At 48.7% G+C, this 12,405-nt stretch overlaps 1 protein-coding gene across 1 annotated transcript in view; it reads right to left on the bottom strand.

Annotated features, from left to right (window-relative positions):
* Positions 1–560: 560 nt before the first annotated feature.
* The window catches only part of GRIK4 (glutamate ionotropic receptor kainate type subunit 4), a 299,620-nt gene continuing 287,775 nt past the window's right edge, over positions 561–12,405 (bottom strand). Inside the window, exons 18-19 of the mRNA XM_047071432.1 lie at positions 5,138–5,256; positions 561–917 (exon numbers count right to left, since the gene is read on the bottom strand). Of these exons, the coding sequence (XP_046927388.1) occupies positions 561–917; positions 5,138–5,256 (476 nt within the window). The remainder of the gene's footprint in view (positions 918–5,137; positions 5,257–12,405) is intronic.

Raw genomic sequence — 12,405 nt, 5'->3', positions numbered from 1 at the left:
GAACGGAGAAGACAACAAAGAAGAAAAGGCGGGGGGGGGGGGCGAGGCGCGGTGCAAGGGAGGGGAAAGACAAGGAAAATAAGAGAGCATTAACAAAAATATACAAATCCAGAAAAGAAAAACTTCCCTGTTTAGTTTAATTTGTTTGTTTTCCTGTAAGAACTAGACCCAAGGTACAATGGCCCCTTCCTAGGGGAGAATTCCACTGATGGTTCCACCAATTCATTGGACAGGTCTGGGCAAGGCCCCCCACCCCAGACTCTGTAATTTTGGCGGGAGGGAAAGGCCCACTGGGAGAAGGTGGGTCCTTGCGGTCGGGAGGGCGGGCGTCCCCTCGCCACTCGGGGTGCAACGTCTCTGGGTGGACCCAGCTCCCGGACCAGGGCGCTGGCTCTGGCTGGGGCGTCAGGCTCTCCGATCTGTGTGTCCAGTTCCTGGATCCAGGCTCCGGAGAGAAGCGTGGACGCTGTACAAGTCCGGGCTCCCTGCGGAGCGCAGCCTCTGCCCCCCGGCCCTCCCGCCTCCCCACCTGGCCTCCGCGTGTCCGGCGCCCCCTGAGGCTACTCGGGCTCGCTGCTGTTGGTGGTCTTTTCCCACTCCAGGCTCTCCTCGCTGCGGGCAGGCGACGGACGCGCCCGCAGGCCCTGGAACCTGCGGCACTCGGGGCAGACGCGGATGTGTGTGCAGCCGCGGGCCACCAGGGCGGCCTCCTGGGCCAGTCTCTGCGCCAGCTGGTCCGGCTCCCCGGCCCCGCACAGCTTGCCGTTGCTGAGCGTGGCGGTGCCCCGCGGCCGGCGCTCCTCGGGAACGGGGGGCCGGGGCGGAGGCACCCCAGCGCGCCGCCGGCGGGGGTGGACACTGTCCTGACACAGGATGATGTTGCGGAGCTCGGTCACCATCTCCTGGCAGACGGACACCTGGAGGGAAGGAGGAGGTCACAGCCTAACCTCTCAGAAAGAGCCCCTGGGGGTCTCTTGAGCGACCCCTGCGTGTCTCTGCAGGAGGGGGACTGGGGGGCCCGTGTCTCAGAATCACGTGATCCTAGGGATGAAGAGAACATGAAGGCCTTGCAACCCACCCCCTCCGTCCATCTGCCACTAAACATTCCAACGCCCTCCATACCCTAGAGGTCAACAGCCCTGCCAGCTGGTTGTCCTGTCTTTGTTCCGAGGCCTCCAAAGATAACGTCCTCACCATGTTGGGAGATAGCCCGTGAAATGGTGCTTCCTTCTACTGAGCTCACAATCCCTCTGCGTGAAATTGTCGTCCATCGATCCCAATTAAATTTGTAACTTGAAGCCTAATAAATAAATATCCCCTCTTCTACAGGTCTGTCAAGTATTTGAAAAAAGCCATGTCTCCAGGAACGCTCTGTTCTCAAGCTAAAGACTCATTCTTTTGATCAACTGGGTATAGCTGGAGATGATAATCACTGTAACAAAAGCAACAACAATCACCACCTCTCCAGGTTCATAGTCTCCTGATAGGAAACCCTTGGTCCATCTATGTTTCGGAACGTTTTAGATTTTAGGGGCGCCTGGGTGGCTCAGTGGGTTAAGCGACTGACGCTTGATTTCGGCTCAGGTCATGATCTGACAATTGGTGGGATCGAGCCCCACGTTGCATTCTACTTGGGATTCTCTCTCTCCTTTCTCTCTGCCCATCCCCCGCTGAAAACAAATAAATAAACATTAAAAAAAAAAGAATGATTTAGATTTTAGAGAGGTAGTAAAGCATACATAGAATATATTGCGCGTCATACCCCGTGGGGTCTAGGGCAGACTCTATATATTCAAGCACATTAAAAGTTGTTAAGAGTGGGGCGCCTGGGTGGCTCAGTCGGTTGAGCGTCTGACTTGGGCTCAGGTCATGATCTCGCTGTTTGTGGGTTCGAGCCCCGGGTCCGGCTCTGTGCTGACAGCTCAGAGCCTGGAGCCTGCTTCGGATTCTGTGCCTCCTCCTCTCTCTGTCCACCCCCCCCCCCACCATGCTCATGCTTTGTCTCTCTCTGTCTCTCAATAATAAACAAACGTTAAGAGAAAAAAAAATTTTTTTAAGTTGTTAAAAGAGTAAACATCATATGATGAGAGTTCTCATCATAAGGAGAAAACTGGTTTTCCTTTTTTCCTTCTTTTCTTCTTCTTGTATCTGTGTGAGATGACACATGTTAGCTGAACCCATTGTGGTAATCATTTCACAATAGGTGGAAATCAAATCATTATCCTGTATGCCTGAAACTTACACAATGATGTATGTCAATTATTTGGCAATAAAACTGGAAAAAGCACATTAGTTATTTATGTAGCAAAGCCTATGTACCTTACACCGAGTGAGATAAAGACCATAAATACTAACATTAGCCTTGCACTGGTTCGAATGTTGTCGCCAAATGCGTTTTGCATCAAATTTATAAAAAGAACTTGGCACTTTCTAAGCTTTTTAGGCTTCAGAATTGTGGGTGAAGAATCACAAGCCCGTGTTACTGCTGCTACACTTCTACATCTACTACTCCCGCTGCTATGTCTATGATACCCATTTCACAGATGTGGAAACAGAGGCTCCGAGAAGTTATTTACCTTGTGAAAAATTACTTGACTCATCGATGGCTGACCCAGATTTTGAACCTAAACCCACCTACTCCAAAGCACATGTATGCTCAGTTTGGTTCTCTACTCTGTGCTGGAAGGGATGCTTTCCTGGACTCTGATGGAAGAAGAAACCCGCTCTTTCATGGTCTTTCTTCCAATCTTCCAGTTCTATCAACAGGACAGTTGTTCTACCATAGCCAGATAGCTAACGGAGACTTTACTCTTCATTTTGGTTCTCTGAAGTCCTCACTGAATTTTTTAAGGTACATCCAGACCATGGGTGAACTCTTGGGAGAATAACCAAATGTGCACAGATCCTCTACTTAAAGCAGCTACGGAGAAGTAGTATCACCTGATGGGATACGGCCGGCATCAAGAATGAAGACCTGGGTTCTGGACCTCCTACTGTTGCTAAATATCAGAGATTCTGGGCAAGCCCCTTAACATCTCTGTGCTTCTAATAATGACTGTAACAGCTAAAACAATACCACCTGCCTACTCTATTATATGTGGCAAGACACTCATTTGTTGGATGCCAATTACTTATCAAGCACTGTGCTTTGGGGGGAAATATAGAGACAGAGGACACGGTGCTTTCTTTCAGGCAGTGTTTAGTAGGAAGGCAGATCCAAAAATAATTGTACCACAGTGTATGAGTGCTCAGTGCACAGGTTATAGTGGTGATGGAAAGGAGGAGAAATGATCAGCTCCTCTCATCCAGGGCAGAAGGCACGAGAAAAAGCTTCACAGGGAGAAGAACACTTAGGTTGAACTAAGTCTTACCAAGTAAGTAGCACCACCATTTTAGCAGTGGACAAAGAGAGAAAGCCAGGAAAGCTGGAGGGAGAGATAGGAGGGGAACCAACAAAGCTTGGTGCCGGGAAAGGCAAGGGAGGAGAGAGCTCCCGGAAGGAACGGTCCACTTCATCAAGGGGCGCACTGAGGTCCAATAAGGCCCAATGGGTTCTCTGGTTTTGCCCACTGGGAGGGGCTAGACCTCAGCGATGACCTTTCAGTGCAGGGATGGGGAGGAGCCAGATTGCCTTGCATTAAGGACGGGCTGGGAGGTCAGGAAATGGAGACTGAGATAGTCGGATCACCTTGGTCGGCCAGAGGGAAAAGACAGCGCAAGACCAACAGTGATCCTGTTACTATTTTAAAACAGAGGATAAACTTGCGCATAAGTTGAGATTTTGGGGAGTCAGCAGGCAGCAAAAATAAAGGGGAGAACGAGGAGGACCCTAGAATAGCCAAGGAAAGATGGGACCAAGGGAGACAGAGAGGGATGCCCGGGAGCATCTGCGGTGGGCCGCAGGGGTGGTTTTAGCTGTGGGTAGAGTTTTAAGCGGGAGTTGTAACTTGGGGCTGCCCACTCCTGATTTCCTGGGGAGATGGGAGATAAAATCAACCTCTGTGCACGGAGGGGCCAAGGGATGTGAGGAGTGGGCGACGGTTTGGAAGTAGTAGTGGGTATGGGAAAGAGGCTGAGCACAGAAAAGTAAAAGGACCAGCAGGCAGTGCTGTACTGACAGCCTTCCCCCCACCCCCACCCCCGCCTGAGGCTGGACTCCACTGATGGACGGGCACACGTACACTCATGTCCTGCTAGGAGCTGTTTCTCCAGCATCAGTGAAGCCAGGAGGCTCAGGGAGATCCAGGGTTGAGAAACCGAGAGAGAAGCTACTGTACTTTAAAAGCCGAATGATGGGGCGCCTGGGTGGCGCAGTCGGTTAAGCGTCCGACTTCAGCCAGGTCACGATCTCGCGGTCCGTGAGTTCGAGCCCCGCGTCGGGCTCTGGGCTGATGGCTCAGAGCCTGGAGCCTGTTTCCGATTCTGTGTCTCCCTCTCTCTCTGCCCCTCCCCCATTCATGCTCTGTCTCTCTCTGTCCCAAAAATAAATAAACGTTGAAAAAAAAAATTAAAAAAAAAAAAAAAAAGCCGAATGATGCCATCAGCACATAAGGATTTGTGCCCCTTCTCTGAGGCAGAAAAGGACACAGTCTTCTTCCTTCTAACCAGACCCTTCAGTCTGTGGGAAATCTACATTAGCCCAGTTGCGAAGCCACAGGTTCGGGAATTAAAGTTACTCAAAATCCCCGGGGAAAAAAGACGTAATTCTTGGGCTCACGTAAATTGGGGTATCTCTAAACACCTTTGCCGGGAAGTTAAAAACATCCTAAAGATCCAAGAAGTAACGTCAACGGTTTCCACTGGCAGCCTGGTACTTTTGCCTGTTTTTCTCTGCCATACTACGTCTTAAATTGTAGTTGTAGAAAGCTTCGTTGTGCATAAAACATTCATCCCATGTGTATTTGCCGGGCCGTTTCGGAAAAGAAGCTGCAGCTCAGAGGTTAAGTGTGCTTTCTGTGGCTGCATCATTAGTAAGTGATAAAGCATGAACCCAGATCTCTTGCCCTCAGGATTGAGATTCTTTCCCCTGCACTGTCTCGTGGGCACTCCACCCTTTTATGGGGTCTCAAAAAATGATTTTTGTACATGCCCGAGCCCGTCCGCCAACACTACAGGTCGTGCCCCTTTGAAGGTTTACCTCAGTAGCTTCCGAGTGTCGGAGAGTCCATAAAAACTCCAACATAGCCATAAAAATGGCCACGATTAAGCCACAAATAAGAACCACAAAGATTCCACCAATATTCTCCATTCCCAGTCCTGTAAGAAAGTGAGAACGAAAGGTAACGTAAGAGGGCTGGAAGACATTATTGTTCTACCAAAGATGCTGAAGGTCATTTACATAGCCAGAACTTGAGTCGTGTAGATACTTTACACACATATTCCTTGATAGAGTTATTCTTTTGAAACAAACAAACAAACAAACAAACAAAGGAGAGGCATTGATGGAGTAAAAGAGGGAGAAGGGATCTGGTGGCAAAAAGAGGAGACTAGAGAGAAGCCTTCAAAAAGCCATCTGGGGGTGGGAGGGGAAGGTCATTTTAAGAAAAGGGTCATTGAGGGGCACCTAGGTGGTTCAGTCGGTTAAGTGACTGACTGCAGCTCAGGTCGTGATCTCACGGTCTTTGAGTTCGAGCCCTGCATCAGGCTCTGTGCTGACAGCTCTGAACCTGGAGCCTGCTTCAGATTCTCGGTCTCCCTCTCTCTCTCTCTGCCCCTCCTCCACCCACACTCTGTCTCTCTGTCTCTCAAAAATAAACATTTAAAACAATTTTTAAAAAAACATTAAAAAGGTTTTTTTTTATGAAAAGAAAACAAAACGGATTAGTGAAAATTTGATTTAGCCTACAGAGACATGATAGCAAAATACCTATACAGTCTAGACGTTTCATAAAAAATTTAGTGAATCTCTGTAACACTGGGTTTATTGGATATAAAGCAGTTGCTTTAACTGAACTGTGGGTAGAAAAAATTCCGTTTACATTATCTGCGTCAACATGTTACTTAGTTAGACAGTAAAACGTTTTATCCCTCCAGACCAGTGTTTGTCAAACTGGGCTACCCAACAGGACCACCTGGGAAGCTTGTTCAAAATATAGATTTCTAGTCCTTACACCAGACCTATGGAATCCATGTCTCTGAAGATGGGGCCTAGGAATCTGCATTTTAAATGTTTTAAATGTTTTTACTCATTTTTGAGAGAGAGAGAGAGAGAGCGTGAGAGCGAGCATGAGTGGGGGAGGGGCAGAGCGAAAGGGAGCTGCAGAATCCAAAGCAGGTTCCAGGCTCTGAGCTGTTAGCATAGAGCCCAACGTGGGGCTTGAACCCACAAACCGCAAGATCATGACCTGAGCGGAAGCCAGACACTCAACCGACTGAGCCACCCAGGAGCCCCGGAATCTGCATTTTAAAATACATTTCACCAGTGACTCTTTTCTAGCCAGGCCTAAAATGAGTGTGCAGATTGGTATTTTCAGAAGCAATGTACATGACTAAGTTCCTTGAAGTCAGGCAGTTCCCAGTTGCCTCCTCGCTGCCTAGCATGATACACAGCACGTACTCAGTAAATATTTGTAGGTTGTTTCATTTCCACAGTGTCAAACACTGAGTTTAGCTACGTAACTGGATGCTTTGCTTGGTCTCAGAGAAACCCAAACCTTAGGGGCGGTGTCATAAGCACATGAGACCCCGATTCCCCAGGGGCCACATTCATAAATCAAAAAGCATCTTTTATCCAGGAAAATGCCAGGAGGGTAGCTTACACCCTGGGCTGCTCTAGAATGCTTGCATGTTTGAGTGTTTGTTTAATCAGTAAGGGGATAGGGAGCTTTGTCAGTGTCAGGGAAAGCCAGCCTCGTTGCAACACTAAGAAATGAGCCTAGTTCAGGAGCAGAAATCTGACACTACTTTCTGCACCTTGGAAAGCTGGAAAAATAGCCCCACCTAGTCATTTCAAGACTCCCTGGCTTTCCTCTCACGAAGCCTCAAGTGTTGCTTTTTTTGTTTTGTTTTTACAACAGCCCGGCTGGGTGCAGTGCCCGCCCACACTGATAATTTGCTACCACGGCTTACACCACGAATGCATCGCAAGGACTCTATACTTTGGTCTGCAGGTCTACGCAGTTGACTTTTGGAAACCAGTGCAGATATGAATCCTCTATTTCGAATAATCAAAAACAGCGGGGTAGTTAAAAAATCAATTATAGGGGCGCCTGGGTGGCGCAGTCGGTTAAGTGTCCGACTTCAGCCAGGTCACGATCTCGCGGTCCGTGAGTTCGAGCCCCGCGTCAGGCTCTGGGCTGATGGCTCGGAGCCTGGAGCCTGTTTCCGATTCTGTGTCTCCCTCTCTCTCTGCCCCTCCCCCGTTCATGCTCTGTCTCTCTCTGTCCCAAACATAAATAAACGTTGAAAAAAAAAAATCAATTATAAGGGAAGGCATAGAGGGTTTGGAGTAGATTTCCACTTTCCAGGAGGAAGATGCTTGGGGTTCCTGTGAACACCAGCCCCAGGTTACTGGGACCATTTGGGCAGAAAGTTTTTGACCATGGGAACGTGAGGATCCAGGTGAACGGGGCAGACACAGGGGGACAATCGAGAAAGAGGGCACAGAGGGGCGTGGCTGGGGCGTTCTGGCACATGCTCCAGCAGCAGGTTAAGGGGTGGTGAGAGCCGGGTTTCAGATGTGCATCTGAGCCTCATGGATGAACCAGAGCCTCCAGCTGGCCCCTGTGGAGAAGGCCGGATGAGGGCCTCAGTGAAGGGGAAGGTGACCACAGTGATCCCAAGGATATCCACCTGTTCAGGTAAACGGAGTCCCCAAGCGACCATTGAGGTACTAGAAGACTCTCTGATCACTTTGCGATAGTTCTGCCTGATACAGGAAAAATCCCCAAAGAAAAGTAAGAAGCCTTTCTTCCCCTTCCAACTCCGTCTAGTGAACACCCATTCTCTCTCCTTCCTTCCCTGGCCAAGCTTTCTGAAACAGTTGTCTATATCAGAACTGTTTTAAGACATTTTCAAGCCCTTAAAACCGCGTACCTTTGGAGGCCCCGTCTCACATAAAAGCGAGAAGAAGAAAATGCACCCACATCTCCTGTTCAATGCGTTTTAAAAATTTTGCTCGTGACGTGGCTGAGTAGCAGGCAACAGTTAATTTATAATGGGTTGTGATTTCTCAGCAATCATCGCGCATACCAGGGAATGTTTGCAAAACGAGAAAAAAAAAATCTAAGCAAAAAAATTGTTTCTAAATGTAATGAAGTTTTTATGAATATTAAATTTAAAAATTAATGAAGTCGAAACAATGTTACATTTTGGGGATATTTAATTAAACATGTCTTAATTTAATTTTGCCGTTTCTTTTTGCGTGTTAGAGCTAATACATTTTTCAGACCTCAAACATAACTTTGGATTCTTGAAAAGCTTTTAGGCCCTGGGTATCTGAAGAAGAAAGTGGTTCTGTTCTGAATTCACTTTTTGTTTTTCCTGTTCACTCATCACCCCATGTGATTTTGTCTCGCATCACCAAAACCACCCCCACCAAGGTCACCAACGAACAGTGTGTTTCGAACCTACTGGAAGTTTTCCGGTCCTGATCTTAAGTGACCTCTTGGGGCACTTGGGATTGCCAAGCACTCTCCCTTCTTGGCTTTTTATAAAGACATCGCTCTCTTGCAACCTCCTCGGTGCCTCCGCTTGCTCTGAGGCACATTCTCTCATTTTCCTGAATTTGGTCTCTTGTCTCTCCTTCCTGCACTGGCTTGTACCAAGTCCTGGTGATTTTACCTCCTACATGCTTTTCAACTTCTTACCCTGCTAGTACTTCCCTAGCTCAGGCTCCCACTGTTTCTTGCTGGGACTGTTGCATGAGGCCTCCAAAATGATTCCCTGCTTGTAGTCATATAACTCAACTCTACTCTCCACTAAGTTTGCCTGAGTGATCTTTCCAAGATGCTAAAATCCAACCGCAATAACATCTCTAGTAACTGTTCCCAGTTCCCAGCGCACAGCATTCTGTTCCCAGCACCCTACCTTCTGTACCTTTACTCCCATTGGCACCTCTCCCTGGAGCCTACCCCCCCAGCCCCCAGACACGCACCAGGCTAACCTTAACCTTTCCTTCAAGACTTAGCTCATCTTACCTGGCTCTGTGAGTTATACCGCTTTGGTGTTTCATTGACAATGCACCGTGAATCATTCTAACGTTGCGTAAAATAATACCCTCGTTTAACCTGATAAATCTGGATTTCCCGCTAGACTGTGAGTTCCATAAGGGGACGATCCAGGTCTGGATCAACTCTGTAACTCCACCATCATGGGGCCTGGCCCATAATAAGAGCCCAATAAATGTCTGCAGAAAGAATGAACAGAAAGCAAGAGGATAAAGACATCTCACATGTGGAAGCCTGCGTTATCAGAAGCTTTGGATCCATACTGTGAAATGTATTCATTCCTAATTCATTTTAGTTTGAAATAATAGTAAAGTGCGACAGCCCTTGTCGCGTGCTCGCAGCCTGATCACAGAGGCAGAGGGCCCAGACTGCACAGAGTGGCTGGCCAAGGTGGGACTGAACACTGACGGTGAACCTACCACGTGGACCGATGGTACCGGGTCCCAGGCAGATGCAAGGGAACTGGGGAGGGTTATAAACAGAAAGGTGATCTGTGCTGGGAGAAGTCTGATCAGGTTAGGGAAAGCCTCTCAGAGGAGCTGAGGTTTTAACAGGATGCGGGTAGAAAGCATGAGTCCCCAACACACCCCACGGTCCTTCTTTCTCAGCTTCTGGTGTTTCAGGGCCAGCGTGTCAATCACGGCTGCTGGCTCAAGAGTGCCGATTCCTGGCTGAGCGGCCTCCCCACCCAGGAGCGAGGCTTGTATACCACCGGTGCCTTTAGGAACTTACTGGAAAGTGGAAGCAAGAATAGATTGTTGGCAGAGCCTGAGTTGAGAAACAGATGGAGCGGGAGCAGGCAGCGAGCTCTAGGAGAACACAGTGGTTCCATTTAATACTGTCATCAGTCATTCTGCTAAAGTCAAATGCCTTCCGCAGCACACAGCCTCTACGCTGGCATGGGCACCCTCCAGTCTGACCACAGGCCCTCGTTGTGCTCGTAGCCGCCTCGGCCCTTGCGAGGGGACGGCCCGCTAATCACCCCTCCCTTCCCTTCTTCAGACGGCCCACACAGATGCCACCTAGACAGATGGCTTTCAGACAGAGCCTCTCTTGACACGTAAGTCTCGGAGCCTCAGCTATGCCCCAGCCACGAGACTGCATTAACTGACATAGAATCGAACTCCCCCTGCAAAGTCTTGGTTGATTCAATCCTAACACCGGTGTCGCTCATAGCTTGTCCACAAATACAAATTACAGTTGGCAAATGCCAACCAACAGCATTCCGTGTCTCTAGAACTAACAGAGGGAAATGGCAACCTAGAAGGGAGTACCGGTGATAGACCGGAATCTCCACCCAACTGCTCTGCCATCAGTTCTGACCTGGAAATAATCACCTTTTGGATTCAGGGGCACATGCGTCTCAGGCCTTAACACCCTTTAATACCTCCAGATGGCACCGGGGAAATTTGCGACTGAGACGCAGGGAAGTTCCTTTTGAACAAGGAAGGGGCAGGGCTAGCCTGGGAGGCAAGAAGGCAGAGGCCACAAGAGCCACACAGGTAGGTACACAGAGAGACTAGCATCAGCATCCCAGCAAGGGAGAGTATAATTACTCTTGAACAACAGTCAGCATATCTTTCTTGAGAAACCTCCCTGACCCGAGCCCTACGCTGTGTGCTGAAGTGCTGTGCAAAGTTCCACACTGAAAACGCTTGACGAGCACATGAATTCCTTGACCAACATGACTTTCCAGCACTTTCTGTTTCGGAATCACCTTCACCTACATCCATGCAAATAGCTTCCGTGGTCTCATCTCCACGGACTTATTGATTGTAAATAGCAACTTCACGAGTCCATGTGGGAGCTGACCTGTATGACCTTCCCAGAAAACATAGAACAATTCGTCAGGTTTGCACGACTGAGGACTGTGAGACAGTAGGCATGCCACTTACTCTTACTGTGACATTCATTGACTAGAACTGGCTGAGTCTGGAGACAGTGATGGAAGGAGAGCAGGCGAATGGACACGAGATAGAAGAGGGATGGCAGAGGCATCTGATAAATTTTGCAATTTATCAAAACATAAGCCTGGGGGAGGCACTTTACAATTTATCAAAATATGAGCGCGAGCGCCTCGGTTTTAAAAACATGTGCTATCTCATTCAATTATCATTAAAAACGCTGTGAAGAAGGCTCACTGTCGGCATTTTCCAGTTAAAGAAACAGGAATTCAAGGAACTTAAGCGAAGTTGCCCACGTTTTCAGGGCAGAGGTGTGAAATCTACATAAATCTGACTACCCAGATAATGTTCTTTATAAAAATAGGGCCGACCTTCATGACTGTTTACTATGAGCAAGGTGACCAGGCTAAACATTCTAATTTCATCCTAACAGTTGCCCTGTGAAATTGGCACTGTGTTTACGTCCATTTTTCCGACAAGGCAAGTAAGGTTCTGGAGTCAGCTAACTTGTCCGTGGTCCTGTGGCCAGTAGGAAGTGTCAGATCCAAACTGAAGCCAGAGCCTGAGCCCTTACCCCCAGCCCACACCGCCTCTCCCTGGAACCAGGGTTCCTGATGCTACAGGGAGAGGGATACAGAACTCACCCTGACACTTTGATGACTGGATTCATTCCTGGGACCCCTCCCCCAACCTAGAGTGACCAGAAAGAGGGTCCTATTCGTTCCGCTTATAAAATTCCCTTCTCTCCTTGACAACGTTCCATCGAATGTTTGAATCGATGCTTTATCGACTTAACCTTGGCTCAGTATCCAAAGTTGGGCTGCAGCCTTCGGAGTGGCTGACCTCCTCGGATGCAGACGCACTGGACCACCGTCTACCTCTCTTCCTGATCGTGCTTTCTGGCACCCCCCGGGAGTTTCTCCGTCTCTCAGCAATCAATCTGATTGGATGAGGGAGAGGCTTCCTCTGCAAGCATCTCTCTGAGACACTATCTAAACTCCCATATTCAGATTTCCCGTCTTGGCTCTCTCCAGAGAAACCAGAGAACCGGGATAATCAGGCTGGGCCCCCTGAGAAGAGACAGAGAGGATAACAGCCCCAGGACCCATCCCCCACCCACCCCTTACCCCCCTCTTGCTAAGATGTCTCACACTTTCATTCCCGCTGTGCCAGACAGCAAACTTCCTGCTCTCTAAGGATTTTGTGAGTCAATACCACTGGCCTCTTTTCCATCCTTGAAAGGGGACCCTGATTTTCACAGCCTGGTGGTGTATTTATGTTCCTTTGAAGCCCGATTGTGAGCCTGTGTTTTTCAAGATAAAGGTATTTAATTT

The sequence above is a fragment of the Lynx rufus genome, unplaced genomic scaffold (genome assembly GCF_022079265.1).
Source record: "Lynx rufus isolate CCGP_SWC_20201006 ecotype Redwood Valley unplaced genomic scaffold, mLynRuf1.p SCAF_9, whole genome shotgun sequence".
Classification (NCBI taxonomy): Eukaryota; Metazoa; Chordata; class Mammalia; order Carnivora; family Felidae; genus Lynx; species Lynx rufus.
The sequence above is the reverse complement of the archived record's forward strand: the minus strand, read 5'-3'. Positions and strand labels throughout refer to the sequence as shown.